The sequence below is a fragment of the Schistocerca cancellata genome, chromosome 5 (genome assembly GCF_023864275.1).
Source record: "Schistocerca cancellata isolate TAMUIC-IGC-003103 chromosome 5, iqSchCanc2.1, whole genome shotgun sequence".
Classification (NCBI taxonomy): Eukaryota; Metazoa; Arthropoda; class Insecta; order Orthoptera; family Acrididae; genus Schistocerca; species Schistocerca cancellata.
In genome coordinates this window covers 429,794,263-429,816,517 of record NC_064630.1, presented here as the reverse complement: position 1 = coordinate 429,816,517, position 22,255 = coordinate 429,794,263, and the positions used below count along the sequence as shown (strand labels likewise).

The following is a 22,255-nucleotide window of genomic DNA, read 5'->3' as shown; positions in this document are numbered from 1 at the left end:
TATTATCCTGGCCTCGAAAACATCAACAAATTACTCCGCCAGGGATATGATTTTCTCAAGTCAACCCCTGAAATGAGGTCATCCCTTGACAAAATTCTCCCCACACCACCCAGAGTTTCCTTTCGTCGACCCCCTAACCTCCGTAACATCCTTGTTAAACCCTACAATATTCCCAGACTACCTTCTCTACCCAGCGGTTCCTACCCCTGTAACCGACCCCGCTGCAAAACCTGCCCCATGCATCCCCCCACAACCACTTACTCCAGCCCCGCTACTGGTAAAACGTACACAATTCAAGGCAGGGCCACATGTGAAACTACACATGTCATTTATCAACTGACATGCCTGCACTGCACAGCCTTTTACATCGGCATGACAACAACTAAACTGGCTGAGCGCATGAACGGACACAGACGAACTGTCCGCCTAGGAGATGCCCAATACCCAGTAGCGGAGCATGCCCTGCAGCATAATTCTAGGGACCTAGGAACCTGCTACACCGTATGTGCCATTTGGCTTCTCCCACCCAACACCAGTCCCTCTGAACTGCGGAGATGGGAACTTGCACTCCAACACATCCTTTCATCCCGCCATCCCCCTGGACTGAACCTACGTTAAACAACCTCACTCCCATTTACTCTTCAGTCTTCTCCTCTTTCCCTTTCCTCTTAGCCATTGGGCTTCCCTCTGACAACCATGCCTCCATCCTTGCTACCCTCTCTATTTTCCTTTCCCTGTTGCTTCATAACCTGGGTTGTGAGTAACTGAATCTCCTTTCCCTTCTTCCCTTTCTTTCCCCTCTCTCCTCCCTGATGAAGGAACATTTGTTCCGAAAGCTAGGAACATAAATTTTCGGTTTTGTTTTGTGTGTATCTATCGGCTGTACTGAGCTGAGGTAAGTACTGGCCAGCCCCTCTATCTCTTTGTTAGTATTTGTTTCACATCTCTATATAAGATTTTCCATTAATCATTTAGATCATCTATATGGTCCACATCCTTCATTGTTTTGTCCCTTTTGTTAGCTATCACTTACGTCTGTCATCTTAACATTTTCTCTTCTTCAGTGTTTTATATATCCATAAACAAATATTTTCGTCACCAACTGTGCTAGTTTCATCTTCCTCCTATTATCTTGTTCCGTTTATAGTCCTCTTCTCTTTTTTATTTATTGATTTATTTATTCAACATTCCATAGTTTTAACGTTCGTTATTCACTGTTTTCCAGCCAACAATCACTGCCAACAATCTCTTCCGCACCTACCAGTATCGTCCATTTCCGTCGATTTCTTGTTGCTGGCGATATTTTTGTGCCATTGGCTATCTTTCTCTGCCACAAGAAAATTTTTTTGGGACATTTTTGCGGCACGCGCGATCTTTTTTGCGACACGCGCGATCTTTTTTGCGACACGCGCGATCTTTTTTGCGACACGCGCGATCTTTTTGCGGCACGCGCGATCTTTTTGCGGCACGCGCGATCTTTTTTGTGGCACGCGCGATCGCTTTTGCGGTACGCGCGATCTTTTTTGCGGTACGCGCGATATCTTTTGCAGCACGCGCGATCCTTTTTTCGCCACTCGCTATCTCTGTTTTTGAGCAACGTGTGTTCTTTTCCCCTGATCTGGACATACTTGCTTGGTCTGGTCAACTTTTTCCGTATTTTTCTTATTTAGTGGTCTTCCTTTGGTATTGAACATTACCAACACAATTTCTTTCTTTCTCGTCCTTCCCTCCGCATTTTATTCCTTCTTATGATTACTATTTCAATTTTAGTTATTTAATTTCCCTACCCACCAGTTACCCACTATGTACCCTAATCCTATACCACATTATTTACATTCATTCCGGAAACATGCATTCACCGTAGCCAAATTGCAATCCCACATACTTTTCCTCCGGTCCTGCTTAACCTTTGGAATTACCCCTAAAGGGCTTACCTTAAAAGTTCCCATCTCCGGGTGCAATTCCTCCTTCCACCAGTCTCTCCTGGACTTCCAGAACCTTCAATCCTTAGCCCTTACCCAACTTGTCCTGAATCTCTACACTACTTCATGTAACCACCACTCCCAACAGCTCCTATCTCTCTTCAAAGTCCTCCACCTCTCAAACCCTTGCTTGGAGAACACACTCAAGAACATCATCCTAGAAGCCAGCTGCAAACTTGAGTTCCATGCCACACAACACCTGAAAAAACTATCCACAGTGCTAGTGCAACACCTAAGAAGTGGGGTCCCTCTCCCTATCCCTCACAAACACCAACCACAACAGAACCTTCAACAAACCCCCCTCATAGCCAACAAACCTAGCCTAGCCACCCTACTCAATCTCCCCATCCCAGCACATACCCCACACAGACCAAATCTCAACTATAACCACAGTCAAATGCCACATATCGCCAGTCCCAATTCAGTCCTAAACCTCTCATCCAGATCCCTCTCTCCTCCAGAGACATCTGTTCTGTCAAAAGGCTTAACCTTTAGCCCCACACCTAAATTCAACCACACTGCCCTGGTTAAAGATCTCCTCTCATTCACCCGGAACCTCAACTGGAAATACCACTTCACTACCCAAACACAGCCCCCAAATACTAGACCCAGTGTTGAACCCTGTCTAGAACAGTTCCGACTGCCTTCTCAAAGGGATCCTCCTCCCCTCCCCCAAAACCATCCCTTGCAGACATTTCAGGAATTCCTCACATCCAGTGTTGCCTCCCAGTCCTTCTTGAAGAACATCCCAACAACCCCCAACATCACCCCAGCTGAATCCCGTGCCATTAAGGAGCTGAAAATAGACTGCTCTATTGTCATCCTCCCGGCGGACAAAGGCTCCACAACTGTCGTACTTGACCGTGTGGAGTATGTGGCAGAAGGACTGCGTCAACTCTCCGACACCTCAACCTACAAAGCTGTTACCCAGGATCCCATTCCCTCCATCCAGACTGAGCTGCAAAAAATCCTAAGAATCCAAGGTCCCTCACAAGGCCTCACAACGGCTTCCATAGAATTACTCACTCCACCTGAGCCACGTACCCCTACCTTCTACCTATTACCCAAAATCCACAAAGAGAACCATCCTGGCCGTCCCATTGTAGCAGGCTTCAAAGCCCCAACCGAACGTATCTCAGCTCTGGTAGACCAGCACCTCCAACCTATCACCCGCAGACTCCCATCCTACATCAAAGACACAAACCATTTCCTAGAACGCCTCAAATCCATTCCCACTCCTCTCCCACCTGAAACCTTTCTTGTCACCATAGATGCTACATCCCTTTACACAAACATCCCACATACCCATGGTCTCTCTGCCCTTGAGCACTACCTCTCCCAACGCCCACCCGAAGATCTTCCAAAAACCTCGTTCCTCATCACACTTACCAACTTCATCCTCACCCATAATTACTTCACTTTTGAAGGCCAGACCTACAAACAAATCAGGGGAACGGCCATGGGAACCAGGATGGCTCCGTCCTATGCCAACCTCTTCATGGGCCGCATGGAGGAGGCTTTCCTGAAGACCCAACAGCTGCTTCCCCTGGCCTGGTATAGGTTTATAGATGACATCTTTGTGGTCTGGACTCATGGTGAAGAAACACTTCTTAATTTCCTCCATAACCTCAACTCCTTTTCGAATCTGAATTTCACCTGGTCCTTCTCCAAAACCCAAGCCACCTTCCTGGATGTTGACCTTCATCTTGTTGAAGCTCACATCCACACCTCTGTCCATATCAAACCCACAAACAAACAACAGTACCTTCACTTTGATAGCTGCCATCCATTCCACATCAAACGCTCCCTTCCCTACAGCCTAGGTATTCGTGGCAAACGTATCTGCTCCAGTGACGAATCCCTCAACAATTACACCAATAACCTGACCAGTGCTTTCCTCTCCCGCAACTATCCTGCAGACCTTGTCCACAAACAGATCTCTCGAGCAATACATTCCTCCCCGTCCAACAACAATGTTCCTACCCCCAGACCACACAGAAGCATCCCCCTTGTCACCCAATATTATCCTGGCCTCGAAAACATCAACAAATTACTCCGCCAGGGATATGATTTTCTCAAGTCAACCCCTGAAATGAGGTCATCCCTTGACAAAATTCTCCCCACACCACCCAGAGTTTCCTTTCGTCGACCCCCTAACCTCCGTAACATCCTTGTTAAACCCTACAATATTCCCAGACTACCTTCTCTACCCAGCGGTTCCTACCCCTGTAACCGACCCCGCTGCAAAACCTGCCCCATGCATCCCCCCACAACCACTTACTCCAGCCCCGCTACTGGTAAAACGTACACAATTCAAGGCAGGGCCACATGTGAAACTACACATGTCATTTATCAACTGACATGCCTGCACTGCACAGCCTTTTACATCGGCATGACAACAACTAAACTGGCTGAGCGCATGAACGGACACAGACGAACTGTCCGCCTAGGAGATGCCCAATACCCAGTAGCGGAGCATGCCCTGCAGCATAATTCTAGGGACCTAGGAACCTGCTACACCGTATGTGCCATTTGGCTTCTCCCACCCAACACCAGTCCCTCTGAACTGCGGAGATGGGAACTTGCACTCCAACACATCCTTTCATCCCGCCATCCCCCTGGACTGAACCTACGTTAAACAACCTCACTCCCATTTACTCTTCAGTCTTCTCCTCTTTCCCTTTCCTCTTAGCCATTGGGCTTCCCTCTGACAACCATGCCTCCATCCTTGCTACCCTCTCTATTTTCCTTTCCCTGTTGCTTCATAACCTGGGTTGTGAGTAACTGAATCTCCTTTCCCTTCTTCCCTTTCTTTCCCCTCTCTCCTCCCTGATGAAGGAACATTTGTTCCGAAAGCTAGGAACATAAATTTTCGGTTTTGTTTTGTGTGTATCTATCGGCTGTACTGAGCTGAGGTAAGTACTGGCCAGCCCCTCTATCTCTTTGTTAGTATTTGTTTCACATCTCTATATAAGATTTTCCATTAATCATTTAGAAGGTACATTTAGTCATATTCACTTCTAGATTAAAATTTTTTCATGTCATCAGTCATATTATTCTCGAACAGAAAACCATAATAGGTGTTACTTGAGTCCTGAATTGAAAATTTGAGTTGTGTCCAATTTATATAAATAAAAATATGTTGAAGGTAACATTTAATCAGTGGCAGAGGATTTGTATCGAAATATTTCCAATCACGATTTCAATCTAAGATGAAATACACGCACAACATGTGACATTTACCAGATGCAGATATTGGTCGCTAAAGATGAAAACAAAAAATAATTACAAGTGCAACAAAAATTACATGTAAGGAGGGCCAAATTTGCATGAAATCGGATGAAAGTGCATCAGGAATTATCAAAATCTAACCCTCAATATGTTTTCATTTTTAAACTTCTGATACTAAAGGTTTTCAGCTACCATCTGAGCTGTGTCTACTAGGATTGACTTGGGGACTTTGATTAATATGCTTGTGTCATCAGCAAATGGGACAGTTACTGAACACCCTTTAAAATCACTAGTTCATAAATATCGACCAGAAACAAGAATCTGCCCAGTACCAACCCATATGGCTCTCCACATGTTATGTTACCCCATTCTGAAGTCATTTTCATGATAGAGATACTGTCTGTTAATGAGGTCTTATGCTCTCTGTCATGGAAGTTAAGATTTCATACAGGGAAGGGTGATGCCACTAATGCCACAACACATTAGTTTGCCAAGCAGAATTGTGCGATTCACACATTCGGAGGTTTTGGAAAGGTTATAGAACACCCCAGAGGATAACTTTCTTGATTATCTCTGTCAGCACTTCATTTGTAAGATCTTGTATAGCTCTCTGTGTGGAGAAACCATTAAGAAAGCCAGACCAAAGCATTTAACATGTCCTGGTTGATTGATTGGTTTAAAAGAGGGGGGCGCGGCAGGGGGAGGGGGGGGCGGGAGCCACCAAACTGTTAAGTCATTGGCCCGTTGTTCCAAATAAAACAATTCCACAAGGATGAGAAGAAGACAAACGAAACTTACAACACAAAACAAAAGAAAGGAAAGGAAAAACCACAAGAGCAACGGAAGGGTAACAAACTCTTAAATGGACAAAAGGGGACAATAAATCCACAGAGACCCAAGAAACAGGAAGAAGAGATTAAAACAAGAAAGCACGTTACAATGGCTGGCTGACCATAAAAATAAAAAGAAGCCAGCAACACATTAAAACCTCCACCCTGAAAGTTCTCAGGTGGAGGACACATAGGGAGAAAGGACATGTGCTAAAACTTAGATCAAATGGAGAACCACAGAATCCCTGCGAGAGGCCCGAATGGAGGACTTCCACACATTTGTAGTCTCCTTAATGTCACGCAGTTTGTTGTGCATACTGAGATTATGCCATTCCATCTCCCAAAGCCAAAAAAACATGCAGTGTAATAATGATTGCAGGTCAGTTATGGGAATGCTGATCTCCATAAGTGGTTTCCGTGTAGCCTGTTTCACAAGCCTGTTGGCAAGTTCATTTCCTGGGATTCTGACATGGCCAGGGGGTCCACACAAACACCACACAATGACCAGACCGTTCCAGGGCACACAGGGACTCCTGGATGGTCACTACCAAAGAATAACAGGGGTAGCACTGGTCGATAGCTTGTACGCTGCTCAGGGAGTCAGTACACAAGAGAAATGACTCGGAAGGGCATGAGCAGTTGTGCTCAAGAGCAGGAGATATGGTGCCAGCTCTGCAGTGAAAACACTGCAGCCATTGGGCAAGCAGTGCTGTTCAATATGTCTTCCATGAACATACGCAAAGCCAACATGACCATCAGCCACCAAGCCATTGGTGTAAACCACTTCATGGCCCGGTATGTGTCGAGAATCTAGAGGAAGAGACAGCGGAGAGCCACAGGGTTAATGGAGCCCTTAGGGCCACATGAAAGATCAGAGCAAAGCTTCAGCCTACGTTTATACCATGGAGGTGTACGTGAATGGATCTCAAGGAAAGGTGGTAAAGGGAAGCAGTCTGGTTCAGAGAGAAGGGACCAGACGCAAACCACAATCGTGAGCCCTGACCTGGACCACCAATGCAGGAGATGAACTGCCGTGGATGGGAAAAGGAGACAGTAATTTGGATGCGCAGGTGAACTATGAATGTGTGCAACGTAACTGGCAAGCAGTTGTGCACATCGAATCTGCAATGGAGGGACTCCAGCCTCCAACAGGACACTTGGCATTGGACTCGTTCCAAAAGCTCCCGTTGCTAGGCGAACACCGCAGTGGTGCACTGGGTCAAGTAAACGCAACACTGAGGGCACCACTGAACCGTAAACCAGACTCCCATGTCAAGGTAGGATTGAACAAGGGCTCTGTAGAGCTGCAGAAACGTCGAGCATGGTATTGCTCAGGCAGCAGAAGGCATTGAGGTGCTGCCAGCTCTTGCGCTTAAGCTGACAAAGGTCAGGTAAACAAGTCAATCGGGCATCGAAAACCAGTCCTAAGAATCGATGTCTCCACTACAGTGAGTGGATCGTCATTAAGGTAAAGTTCTGGTTCCAGATGAACGGTATGATGCTGACAGAAGTGCTTGACCCACGACTTCGCAGCTGAAAACTGGAAGCTGTGAGCTAGAGCCCATGGCTGCGACTTGTGAATGGCTCCCTGTAAGCACCGCTCAGCAACACCAGTACTGGAGGAGAAATATAAAATGCAGAAGTCATCTGCATACAGAGATGGTGAGACCGACGGCCCTACAGCTGCTGCCAGACCGTTAATAGCCACTAAAAATAGAGGCACACGCATACAGAGCCCTGCAGAACGCCATTTTCCCGATTACGGAGGGACTTATGTAAGGCACCAACATGCCACGGAAAGTACGGAGCAACAGGAAGTTTTGGATGAAAATCGGGAGCAAGCCCTGGAGACCTCACTCATACCATGTGGTATGGATATGATGTCACCAGGTCGTGTCTTATGCTTTACATACGTCAAGAAAGACAGCAACCAGGTGTTGGCATCTGCAAAAGGCTATTCGGATGGCAGACTCAAGGGACACAAGATTATCAGTGGTAGAGCGACCCAGGTGGAAGCCGCCCTGACACGGAGCCAGTAGGCCACGTGACTCCAGTACCCAACCCAATTTCCAACACAGCATATGTTCTAGTAGCTGACAAAGAATGTTGGTGAAGCTGATAGATATCCACATCAAGTGGGTTCTTACCAGGTTTGAGCACCAGAATGATGGTGCTCTCCCACCATGGCAATGGAAAGACGCCGTCGCACCATATCCAGTTTAAGATGAAGAGTAGATGTCGCTTATAGTCAGACGAGAGATGTTTGATCATCTGACTGTGGATCCGATCCAGCCAAGGAGCTGTGTCGGGGCAATGTGCAAGGGCACTGAGGAGCTTCCACTCAGTAATTGGGGCTTTATAAGGTTCACTGTGGAGTGTAGTGAACAAGAGGACTTTCCTTTCCATCTGTCATTGGAGGGTGCGAAATGCTGTTCGGGAGGGGGAGGGGGGGGGGGGGGGGTAATCCTCCAACGCAGAGGCTCAAGTATAGTGCACAGCAAATTGCTCGGCAATCATGTTTGCATCAGTACATAACATGCCATTCGTGTTAACACCAAGGATATCTGTTGGGGTCCGGTGTGCAAAAAGATGTCTGATCATCGTCCAGACTAGGGAAGGTGACGCATGGAATCCAATGGTCGACACGTACCTCTCCCAACACTCCTGTTTCTGTTGCTTTATAAGCTGGCAAACACGGGCATGGAGCCACTTAAAGGCTATTAGGTGATCTAGGGAAGGGTGTAGCTTATGTTGCTGTAGAGCTCACCGAAGCTTTTTAATTGCCTCAACAACTTCCAGCGACCACCAAGAGACTGTCTTTCGCCAGGGGCACCCTAAAGAACAGGGGATCGCGTTTTCCGCTGCAGAAATGACCGTTGTAGTGACCTGCTCAACCACAACACCGATGGCACCACATGGGGGAGATTCAACAGTGGCAGCAGAGGTGAAGGTTACCCAGTCTGCCTTGTTTAAAGCCCATCTGGGTACACATCCATAGACATGACACCAGGGTAGTGACAGGAAGATGGGGAAATGGTCACTATCTCACAGGTCGTCATGAGCTCTCCAATGGATATATGGGAGAAGGCAAGGACTGGAGACCGAGAGATAAATGGCTGAATATGTGCCATGTGCCACACAGAAATGTGTGGGGGCACCTGTATTTAAGAGGCAGAGGTCAAGGTGGGACAGTAAATTTTTGACATCTCTACCTCGTCCAGTAAACACTGTGCCACCCCACAAAGGGTTATGGGTGTTAAAATCTCCCAAAGTAGGAAAGGTTTAGGGAGTTGATCAATCAGTGCAGCCAATATGTTCAGGGGTACTGCACCATCTGGAGGGAGATATACATTGCAGACAGTTATTTCCTGTGTCGTCTGCATCCTGACGGCCAACGCTTCAAGCGGGGTTCGAAGGGGCACAGGAAGCTATTTCTCTATAGTTCCACTCTCCAACAGCGCACAGGAAAAATGAGCACTTAAATCTTTCTGTGTGAGCTCTAATTTATCTTATTTTATCATGATGATCATTTCTCACTATGTAGGTCGGAGCAAATATAATATTTTCATATTCGGAGGAGAAAGTTAGTGACTGAAATTTCACGAGAAGATTCTGCCACAGCAAAAATAATTTTTGTTTTAATGACTGCCATCACAATTCATGCATCATGTCAGTTGCACTCTCTCCCGTTTCATGATAATACTAAACAAGCTCCCCTTCTTTGAAATTTTTTGACGTACTCCAACACTCCTATCTTACGCAGATCCTACACCGCACAGCAATGGTGTATGTAGTCTCTTTAGTTGATCTCTTGCATTTTATATGTGTTCTACAAATAAATGTCAGTCTTTGGTCTGCTTTACCCACAATGTTGTCCATGCGAACATCCCAACTGAAGTTATTTGTAATTGTAATCCCTAATTATTCAGTTGAATTTACAGACTTTAGATTTGTGTGGTTTATCATGTAACCAAAATTTAGCAGATTTCGTTTAGTACTTATGGAGACAACTTTACACTTTTCGTTATTTAGAGTCAATTGCCACTTTTTGCATCATATAGGTATCTTTTTGATTTCACTTTGCAGTTGATTTTGATCATGTGATGACTTTACAAGATGGTAAATGACAGCATAACCGTGCAAAAAAGCTAAGAGGGCTGCTCAGATTGTCCCCTATGTATTTATGTCGATCAGGAACAGCAGAGTTCCGTCAGTTACTACGAACTGTGACCTACCTGACAGGAACTTACGAATCCACTTGCACATGCAATTTGATTAGACGACTTTTATCGAACAGCCCTTTATATCCCTTGGGGAAGTGTGTTGGGACCCTGGCTGTTGATCATATTGTAGACAACATTAATAGTAATCTCAGGCTTTTTGCAGCTGATGCAGTTATCCGCAATGAAGCACTCTGGAAAGAGCTGCTCAAATATTCGGCCAGATCTTGATAGGATTTCAAAGTGGTACAAAGACTGGCAACTTGCTTTGAATGTTCAGAAATGTAACATTGGACACTTTACAAAACAAAAAAACCATAGTATCATATGATTAAGTATCAATGAGTCAAAAGTGTAATGTGTCATACACCTCACTGTGGTTTGTAGAGTACTGATGTAGATGAAGAGGTTGAAGGTAAACCTACCACAGCCAGCACAAGACATTTATATCCTATTAGCAACACTACCATTGCTAGCAGAATTACTACTTTTTAGTTGTTGGTCTTTAGGAGTTGTATTTTTTTAAACTAGTATCTGTCTGTGACGCACCTAGTGTCTGCATAATTACAGTCCACACTACCATGTTAGATTGTTTATTACTCGGTGCAATGTTTGCAGGTAATGTGGGGAAGCAGTCATTGAATTTTGTGGGCAGTAATTTGAAAGAGTCACCGTTTCTGGCAGATGTATTTTCAGGGGGTTCAATTTCATTCAGATAACTTGTTTTGTTTGTTTGCTTAATAATATTCTCAAATAGCTTTTACTTTATTCTGGGAGCTTTTTTTAGCATAGGATACGATTTCTGCTCTTTTAATGATAGAGTGGAGTCAACAATAGTGGTGGTATTGGAGTTAAAAATCTTGACTACTGCTTATTCTCTGAATTGCATAGAGCTCTACCCAATGTCTGATACTGTAATCCCAGCAGTTATCAATGCTCCTGTTCAACTTTCCCCCATTTTGTTTTAGCACCAAACAAAACTTTGAATACGTTTATGAAAGTGTTATTTTTTTCAGTTAACACTGTCTGCTTTATTAATTTCTCCCCAGTGATCTTTCTGTAATTTCTCTCTAAACACTGATCAAGTCATCGTTCTTGTGTCTGCGGTACCATACCTTAGTGTGACAGTTTGTTGAGATATGCAATAGAATGATCATGTAAGCCAAACATAGGTAAAGCAGGTGGCAGACTTTGGTTCACAGGTAGAATACTAGGAAACACTCAGCCTACAAAGGAGATTGCTTACTAATCACTCATGTAACTCTCCCTACAGTATTGCTGAAGTATATTGGACCTATCCCGTGTAGTACTAATAGTAGATGTAGAACATATACAGAGATGAGCATCATGAATTGTCGCAGGTTTGTCTGACCAGTGGGGAAGTGTCATAGTAATGCTGAAAGAACAGAAATGGCACACTTTAACATATAGGCATACTATTCCAAGAAAAGATACTTGGAAAGTTTCAAAAACCAGCTTAAAATATGAATCTACGAATAAACAACAACTCACTCCATACTGATCCTGTAGGGATTATGAAGACAAGATTAGATTAATTGTAGCACACACAGATGCATAAACAGTTTTTCTTCCTGCAGTCAATACATGAATAGAATGTAGCCCTAATAACTAGTACAATGGGAAGCACCCTCTGCCATGCACTTCACAGTGGTTTCCGGAGATGGATGTACATTACTGGTTATGTAGCTGACTGCAACAAAGTGTACATGAGAAATACTGGAGAATATAGCAAATTACTTGAAGGCCCAGATCAGGCCACATTGCCGGGAGAATGTTGCCAGCCGGGCCACATTGCCGGGAGAATGTTGCTATGCTGATACTGTTTCTTGCAGCTCCTGGCACAGAAAACTAAAATCACATAAACAACAAAGCAGTACTGACCATTGAAAGATTAATTTTCTTGCTCACACTGGATGCTGCACTTCAAGATTCACATTTTGTTCCTACATAAATTTGTATTGTCTTCTCTGCATCATTTAGTACTGATCTCCTACTCACATCCTATATCAGTTTATGCAAACAGCCACAATCAACATCTCCTCTCAGCTACCTGATAGCTGACATTCAGCTCATCTTATCTGTACAGTGATGCTGAGAATTTTTGCTGGCTTAAGTTTGGCTGATATCGTACTTTCAGAGTCATTAATTACGAACTGTTCCTAGACTTTACTTCCAGTCTGCACATATAAGGCTGTACAACAGGAAAACTGCTTTTTAAGTCAATTCTATTCCTCTCTGTGCTTGGAGCTGTCTTCCTTTGGGTGTTGGGTTGCTTTGAGTGTGTCTCTCAAATAGCACACATCTTAAGCTACCATCTACACAAAATATATTGTTATTATTCCACTTGTCTCACTGAGGGCCTTTGTATGACACACAGTACCAAAATTGGGCAACTAAGTTTCAAAATGGAGAAGCAAGGATTGTTTCGGTTGTGCTTAGTTGTTTGTAGCCAAGTATCCCACTACAGCACAGCCGGGGTGTTATCAGTATAAAATTAAAGCAGTGCTTATTAAATGTAAGTCCATAGCTATTCATAACTTCTTCTTTTTTTTTTTTTTTCCTGTCAATTGCACAGACCAATACCTGCCCATAACAACTGAAATTCTACAGTTATTATGGATAAGGTACAGGGAGTGGAAGTTTATAAGTTGTACTGGAGTCAGACTGCAGTTGTGGTATGACATGAAAATTGGTCAGTAATGGAGAAAGAAGGGAAAGGAGGGGGGGAGAGAGAATGAGGGACAGAGTGGGGTAGGCGTAGCTGTACTCTATCCCTCACATTATTCAATCAGTAGTAAACTAAACTAAGACGAAACTTGGAAAAGAAACTAAAAGGTCTGGGACCATCTCGTAATGATAAATCATAATACAAAGCATACAATACCGTCATCAAACATATTTGCTTAACAGATAGAAGAACATCTGCCTGTCCGTTTAGATTGAAGATCATTTGCATAGTATGCCTAATGGTCTTATATGTCTTTGTTGAGCTGCAGGCCTAAGTTTCCAATCGACAGTTCCAAAATTTGATACTTGTGTGTAGCTACGGCAATGTGGTCAATGTTATAGAAACATCTGCTGTTTGGAATTAACGAGTCTTGTGAATACACCAAAAAGAAATGAAAGGCAATATTTCCCTGTGATTTTACAATGCATCTTCGACAACGTAAAAATCGCCAAAATTTTATGGCAAATGTATAAAACTCAGCATTATCTATACGTAACAGTTGTCATTCGGGGAAGAATGGGCTTATCCAGAAAAAAAATATATATAGATTAAGTCTGATATATGGGAATTACATATAATAATTGACAAAAAAGGTAAGTTCACATGCTCCGACATTAATCATTTGACAAAATGAAACCTTGAAGAACAAAGTAGCCATCACGTTCCCCCACATTTAAAACTCTCGAAACTTTCCAAGTGAATAAAATATCCTAACAGTTGCTACGGAAAGAGCATTCATCGCGTTCCTGAATATTGTAATTGTTTTCTTTGAACGTGCTGTTATCGGAATCGACGACGAACTGTTAAAAACTGAATCTTCATGTAACTAAATTGCTAATACTGATAATATAGTCTGTAAGAATAAAGTGTGCTTTAATTGTCTGCCATGACTGGATCATCGACCAATTTCAAAACACACATTACGGAACCAGCACTCCAGGTTACTTCGGTTTTGCAAACTAAATGAATGTAACCTTAGGCGCAAAATTCAAACCGAAAAATAAATTGCAAAGTAATAATCTTTTACGATACTACAAGGTACTAAATTTTGTCGAAATACTTATCACGCGCTTGAAACTTACATTTTGGAAACAACACTTTGACGAAACGCTGCTGTGCGCCACGATCCTTCTTCTCCTGCCATGTTTATGTTTATACAATTCACTATGCAACAAAAACACAATTCAACCAGAGCAATACTTTCGCGTTCGCAACCAAGTACCAACAGATTTCTCTGTCACGTCACGTCTACGTCTAGCGTAGAATGACATCATCGTAGGAGCTGGAGCGCGCAGCCAGTGTTGCCAGTATCTAGAGATAGCAAATATTGGTGCCGGTCGGTTTCGCTAGGCTGACCTCATGCCTGCAGCTTCCTAGATGGACTAAACTGCGATTTTCCGATATGAGAGATTTCTGTGAATGCCGCTTTTCGATAACTGCACTTTGTCTCAGTTAAGAGTCGCAGTTAATGAATTCACAACTTGTATCCCTCCGTTATTTCTGCGACTTCTGCTATTCCTGCGACATAAGTTGGGTTCACACAGGCAACAAAAGTATCGCCACTGCTAATGGCGAACTGCAGTTGCTTTGTAGTTGCATGTGTGAACTCCTAGTTTTCGGTGGCGCCATTTAAGAAGCGCTACTTTTGTCAAGCCACAAGAAGTTGAACTTGATTCTACTTTGTTGCGCCATTTAGCCTTCTCCACAATCGAATAACGTCATTCGATTGCTACCTCGCGGCTGGATTCAAACCTTTCTAGTGCGTATTCGTTCGCAGATAGTGCTTTTGTTTGTGCGTTTGCTATTAATATGTCCAAAAAGTGGTCAACAGCGACAATAATGAGATTCTTGGAGGTGTATCAAGAACGAGAATGCCTTTGGAACCACAAAAGCGAATCATACAAATACAGAAATTTGAGAGCTGCTGCATTAATTGAAATAGTAAACAGTATACGTGAATATGTACCTGGAATTGATGTAGCTACAACAAAATTAAAAATTCGAAGCATTCGAAATGCTTACATGAATAAACATAAAAAGTACTGAAATCACTTAATAGTGGTGCGTCTACAGACGGTATTTATAAACCCAGCCTTGCTTGGTTTGAAGCTGCAGACCGGTTCTTAAAACATGTAGTCGAGACAAGAGAGACGAGAAACACTTTAGTAAGTAATATTTTACATTTATTATGTTTCCAAAACATCTTATTTAGTAATATGTACAGCTGTTTAATCAGCTGAGACAGGTGACGCCATTTTGCAAACTGCGCAATTACGAAGAATTTGTGGTGTCCTGTGTGAACGGTAGCTCACAGCGCCACTCCAGAATGACTTGACTTGTGGCGATACTTTCGTTGCGTGTGTGAACCCGGCTTTACGCGATTTCTGCGACTTCTATGACTTTCGTGATTTCTGCGCTTTACACGATTTCTGCGATTTATCACTGTAGATGTTACACTGTCATTAGGCACAAGTAAGAAGTGAACTGTGTCAATGCAACTGAGGAATATGTTCTCGACTGTATAGGCGATTATTTATGGGGGCCTAATATAATGTTGCAGTAACCCAAATAACAAAAAGTTATCTGAAATGGTATTATTAACACTTTGCTGCCCGCACATCTCGTACAAATCTGTTCGCTTGGCGCCGGCAGAGCTAATTTGGATTACTTGGCTTGTCGCTAGCCATTCTTGACATTATCGGGAAATTATAAATTGTTAAGTTTTACTACTCTCATCGTTAGTTCTCATAAGTTCTCAACCCTGTTCACCCATTTTCATGAAATTTCAAAGATTTGAATACATTAATAAATACAAAATTGGCTTGTTTCTTATATTTGTTAATTTGCATTGCCTTTGGTACTTAATATTTCTCTTTCATATTATATGCAGCAAAACAGTCTCCAAGATGTAACACAACTACACAAGACTTGTAGATTAAGTATGTTTTCCTTTTTTTTTTTTGTTTTTTGAACAGACATGGTAGTGTCTTCGTTTTCGTTTATTTGTTTCAGAAATAAGTATTAGTTGGTGTTGCTCTATGTGACCGGAAAGTCTGTCAACCAGATCAAGATGAGACTATGCAATGTAGCGGCAAACTCCAAGTTCTCCTCAGAAGCAGGTATATGGTCTTTTATCCACGAATCAGACACTTTCAATAAAAAATCGTGAAATGAGAGACTCTCGTATTCCGTATTGAAATATTGACATGTACAGAATGCATTAAATAATGCGCAATTAAAGAGATAAATGCTAACCTTTTTTTGACCATTTTATAGTTTTTCTGTATATAGGGTAATATCTCAAATATTGGTCTGCTCGATCCACTCATTTCGTGTATTTGTTGTAGTCTAATACACTTTCAGGTTTTTTTTACTGTGTAATTGGTTTTTTTACATTTTCTCTGAGAGTCAGTCAAAGTAGCATTATGTATTGTAGCGATCCTTCGTATCGTTTTAGTTTTCGAAGCTTTCCATACCTTTCCATTCAAGCTTCTAACACGTTGACTTTTGCGCGCTTTTATTTTTCTGGAAATCCTCTGTTTTGCCGTATCATTTCACAAACTCAAATTTTCTTTCCAAGTAACTTCTCTGCATGTTCTACAGTGCATCCAAATGAGTATGCCATATTTCGTAATTTTAGACGGATTGAAAACTTTAAAATTTAACCGTCCACGCCATGCCACGGTTCATCAATTAGATGTTTTGACTTAGATTAAAAGTTTCTTTAAACTTTTTGGAAAAATAATCAATTACGTATTGCACTTTGAAAAGCCAGTCGGAATTATCCGCTGTATTGTTGTTTGTCGGAAAAAATGTAGAACTGATTATATTTGTCTGAACCGTTTTGCGAAATATCGGTGTGTCTATCAACGGATTTTTTTAACAATAATCATTGAACCTTGCTTTCTTTACAATTCCCATAAGGATAGCAAGCCCAAACCATTTTCTAAGTTCGGGCCCCGTAACGTCGACAAATTTGGCATTTTTTTTATCCAGTTTCCTTCTATTGCAACTTTGACTGAAGTACTCGTTGGTTTCGTTGCTAATACAGTTAAATAGGTCGTTCCCAATATATAATTCTACGATATCCTCGATCCTCTGTTTATCTTTGGGAAGTATGTTTGGACCCGCAGATCTTTCAAATTTATTGTTGGTTCTTGGAACATCAAAGTCTGACCACTGTACACTGTCATCTTCGTGTGATTCGTCCGATTCAGTTAGCAACCGTAGCGTTCGCCGAATTCTTCTTGGACGTATTTCACTATCCTCCGACGATTCTGGTTCACTTTCCTTTTTTTTAATCCAATGTCTTCTTCCCAATCGGCCAAGTCGTCCGGAACGTCAGACAAGACGCCCGAGCATTCATCGTGAATAATCATATCGTCTCTTTCGTCTGCCATGATGAAAGGGCACAAGTATGTATAAATTAAAAAAAAACTTTTTGAGGTGTGTAACTTATTGTTACCTAAACAAAACACCAACAGAATGCAAAAGATACTAAAGTGCTGTCGTCGGCCACTGCACGATACTGTGCTCACGACACCACTGTCATGTCACCGGCCACTGAGCGATACTGTACACACGACACCACTGTGGTGTCGACGGCCGTTGAACACTATTTCGCTCACGACACCACTGTGGTGTCGCCGGACGGCAGAGTGTTAATATTTCCAAGGATTCTTCCTCTTAACAAAACAGTCAGTAGTAAGGCGTCTTCGTCAGATTAGTTTCTAAGTTCGTGATTAAACATAGGGGCATCGGTTAAGAAAAGTGTGAAACCTCCCCCCATATAACTGTTCAGCAGTTGTATAATGTGCATTACGTTGCTAGTAATTAGTAGCAGTATAAAAGTTTAATAATCCTTGTGATTTTCCAGACGTAGTTCCCACTTCAATTACTGATTGCTCTGTGTATTCATCTACCTCTAGAAGAGATAATCTTGAAGATTCGAAACGACCCTTGAAGAATTCGCCACATATAACAGCCATAATTGATAACATAAGTATGCAAAATGATTATTGGTGCAGTGTATCATTGAGGAGTCATTGTGTGGTTTGAAAGGGATGATAAATTAATGTGAACTGCACTGTGAGTGAATAAAGAAAATGCATTCTGATCTTTCATCCCATACTCCAAAATTTTCTGCTGTGTATTTAGTGATAAAGACTTGCTAGAGTGTGATACTGATCAGTCCCCCTCTCCCACCTTAAATCTTGGTTGTGATGACAGACCTGTAGCGTTGCCCAAGGTCTAGGTTAGGTTGGAAGGTTTCGTGTTTCTCTTGCAGTTTATGCAGATTAACACAGATAAATAACAAGTAACAACTATTTAAGGGACAAAATAAACTTTTGCTTTATTCGCACAACACTTATAAATACATTTGGCTATGCAAATATATTATGTTGCCTTCAACAAACACAGAACATATATATTCCACAGAGTTTAATGCTCTCTGCACATCATATCTTGTGCACCACTATGCATGCTGGAAAATGTTTGTTCACATATTCCCAACACTCTCCCTTGAACAAATATTTTTCAGATACTCAATACTATACATCCCAGGTTGAACCATAATGTTTCACCAGCTTCTGAAATTTGTCCTTACTGAGAGGCTTGGTTAGGAGATCGGATAACATTTCTTCTGTGCATAGATAACTGACGATTATGTTTCCCTGTTCCATATGATGTCTTATAAAGTGATGCCATATGTCAATATGATTGGATCTTACACTGGTGACATTATTTTTTGCAAGTTTAATAGCTCCCACATTGTCACAAAATACCACAGTTGGCTTTAATGTTGGATGAGATTCTATTTCACTCATCAGTATATGGATCCAAAGAGCTTCTTGGATAGTGGAGGACAAGACCCATATATTCAGCTTCTACAGTACTCAAAGCAACAGTTCTCTGTATTTTACATGAGCATGATTTCAATTCTCCCATTAGTCTAAAACAACTTCCAATGATGGAGTGTCTGCTTTCCAGCTCATTTCCCCATTCTGCGTCATGTATCCTTCCAAATTTACATTTCCACTTTTAGAATATTTTAACTTGTAATCAGCAGTTCCATTTAAATATCTGAAAATTCTCTTGACTGCCATTCAGTGATTTCCTCTCAGATCACTGCAAAACTTACTTGCTGCATTTGTGACAAATGCAATGTCTGGTCTGGAAGTCTGTGCTAAGTACAGTAGACATCCTGCAGCTTCAAAATAGTGTACACGTTCCTTACATTTCTTGTCATCATCAGTTATTAGCATTTTTGCATTATTTTCTGTAGGAGTAGAAGTAGGGTTACAATTTTCCATATTGAACTTTTCTAAGCTTTTCCTTGTGTACAGAGATTGATCAGTCCATAATTCTTCTCTATTGGCACTTCTTAAAATCTTCATGCTAAGTATTGATTAATTTCCCCTAAATCGTGCATATTAAATTCTGACTGTAACTGTTTTTTAAAAAAGTCCATCTGGCTTTCACTATTGGTTAAAATAAAAAATCATCTACCCATATGGTCATGATTGTAATTTCTTCATTGCTCCTTTTATCACATATACTTGGATGTGCCTATGACTGTAACATGCCTAGTTTTATCAAAGTTTTATGCAAACATTTATACCAGGAATGGCCACTTTGCTTTAATCCATATATGCCTTTCTTCAAATGCCAGATTCTCCTTTTCACTTGATAAGGTCACTTAACTTTGTCAGGTGGAATCACATATATTTCCTCTTCCAGCCTCCCATTCAGGTAGGCTGTTTTCACATCCATTTGATGAATTAATAATTCTTCCCTTACTGCAAGAGCTAAAAGGTAACTTAATGATGAATACTTCACCACTGGTGAGAAAGTTTCATTGTAATCTATTCCTTCTTTCTGGGAATATCCCCTAACTACCAATCTGGCTTTGAATTTTGGTACTGAACTCTCAGGATTTTTAATATTAAACACCCATCTTGTTCTTAGTTACTTTTTATTTTAACGCAAGTCAATCCATTCACATGTATCATTATCGACAAAAGATTGCAGCTTCTTTTCAATAGCCTTTTTCCAATCTTGAGCATTTGAACTTGATAAAGCTTCATCAACTTTGATTGGTTCATTGTTGATTGTTTGGGCAACATACATTTCATACTCTGGATATTCTTTTGGTTTCGCTATACATGAAGACCGCCTTAAACTGACTTCCTCTGTTGAATCTTCTTCCTCAATTTGATTCTCGGCTAGCACATAAGCTTCCTCTTTATTCTCATCTTCCTCTGTTTCAGTTTCCATCTCTGTTTCAGCACTATACACATTATGTTTGGCTGCATTACTGTATCATTTTGACTACTTTCCTTTATTTTCGGTCTATAATCCTCTAAAAATATTACATCTCTACTACTTATTATCTTCTTATTCACAGGATTATAAATCTGCAGCCTTTTGAATCCACACAGTAGCGAACAAAAATATATTTTTGAGATTTTGCATCCCATTTTCCTCTTAACTGTTTCGGAATCTGAACCATGGCTTCACATTCAAAGACTTTTAAGTGCTTTAGATCTGGTTTCTTCACAGTCCATACTTCATAAGGTATCTTGTGTCTCGCAGCTTTGGTAAGTGATCTGTTAATTAAATACACTGCTGCTGACACAGCCTCTGCCCAAAAACACTTAGATAGCTCAGCATTGCTTAACATACTTCTTGCCTTTTCTACAACGATTGTGTTGGCTTGTTCTGCATCTCCATTTTGAGAAGGACTGTAGCGAATGGTAGTCTGATTCCTAATGCCCATTCCATTTAACTGTTCCTTAAACAGTCTGTTTACATATTCTGATCCAGTGTCTTAGCTAATAATTTTAATTTTCTTCCTAATCTGTCTTTCGACCGTCTTGCAATAAACAACGCATACATCATTCACTTGATCCTTGCTATTTATAAAATAAACATACATGTATCTAGAAAAATCATCTATGAATGTCAGGAAACAGAAGCTACCTTCTAAGGGTTTATTCTCCATAGGTCCACAGAGATCTGAGTGTATGAGTTGCAAGACTGCTCTGACTCGATTTAAATGGCAATCTAGCTTGTTTCCCTTGCAAACACACCTCACGTTGGACATTATTCATTCCATAATATTCCATCCCAGTTGCCATATTCTTCAGTAAAGTCATACTCTTCCTATTCAAATGTCCTAGTCTCCTATGCCACAAGAAACCTTTTGTGGCATAAACAGTGTGATTTCCTGTTTCTGCAGTATTTTGAACTGTTTTCACTTTGTAAATACCTCTTACATTACTTGCAGTAGCTACAATATCACTTTGGCTCCCTCTATATCAAAGGTAACTTAATTACACTTCTTTTCTATTTCACTTGAAACGCGTACGCAGCGATGGTGAGGCATAACAATCTCTGACCAGAGAGCATAGAGTTCAGTTCTGCTGCGAGAGAATTAGTAGCGAGCCGCGAGAGTATGCAGTTTGTTGCGAGATGCAGTTGCATGTAGGCAGTCTGTGCGAGTAGCGCGCGAGAGACAGTCGGGTTGTGTGTGAGGAGTCGGTGGGCGCCGACATGGCTTTCTGGTCAAGATTCAGGACGAGGTACATTTTTAACTAAGGTAATGAAGCAGCTTTGCGCACATCTGATAATGTAATGTAAATTAAATGTAATTAATTTGTTCAAGAATCGCCCCAATAATAATTTCGTTTTTAAAGCAACCATTTTTAACAAAGAACCTTTTTTTGTGAAACAACATTTCCCTTGGATTTCCTTAAAGAAAAGTTTTTACTTAAGTTCAAAGAATTTTTACGAAGCATTTCCTCCAAGCTATGGCGAAAAATAAGAGCAGATGCAGTTTTATTGAGGTAAGAATTTGAATTTAATCAGGGCCTAAAGATCGACATTTCGGTCTATTTGCGTTTTCATTGACAATGAGATTTCATTTCTTATTAAATTGACTTTCATTTTTTGAAGAGGTTACACTTAGCACGATTGTAATTGTCATTTCAAATTATTGTCATTATAAGAAAATTTCTCTGGGAGGTTACGATAGTGTCTTTTTTCTCTTACATTTTGTGGGGAGGTTACACACTTACTGAAACCAAATTAGTTACAATATTTTTTACATAATGTACATCATGAGCAGTAACAATTTCATTTCCCCCCTTCACAAGCAAATTAAGATTCCCTTTTCATGCGAATTCACACCTTAACATATATCTGTCAACTGTGGAAAGTCCAATGTCAGTCCTTGACTGA

The 22,255-nt window shown here is 41.5% G+C and overlaps 1 protein-coding gene across 1 annotated transcript in view; it reads right to left on the bottom strand.

Annotated features, from left to right (window-relative positions):
• Positions 1-14,276, bottom strand: part of LOC126189008 (mediator of RNA polymerase II transcription subunit 15) — a 140,547-nt gene extending 126,271 nt beyond the window's left edge. Inside the window, exon 1 of the mRNA XM_049930819.1 lies at positions 14,095-14,276. Within this exon, the coding sequence (XP_049786776.1) occupies positions 14,095-14,156 (62 nt within the window). The 5' untranslated portion in view covers positions 14,157-14,276. The remainder of the gene's footprint in view (positions 1-14,094) is intronic.
• Between the last annotated feature and the right edge of the window lie 7,979 nt (positions 14,277-22,255).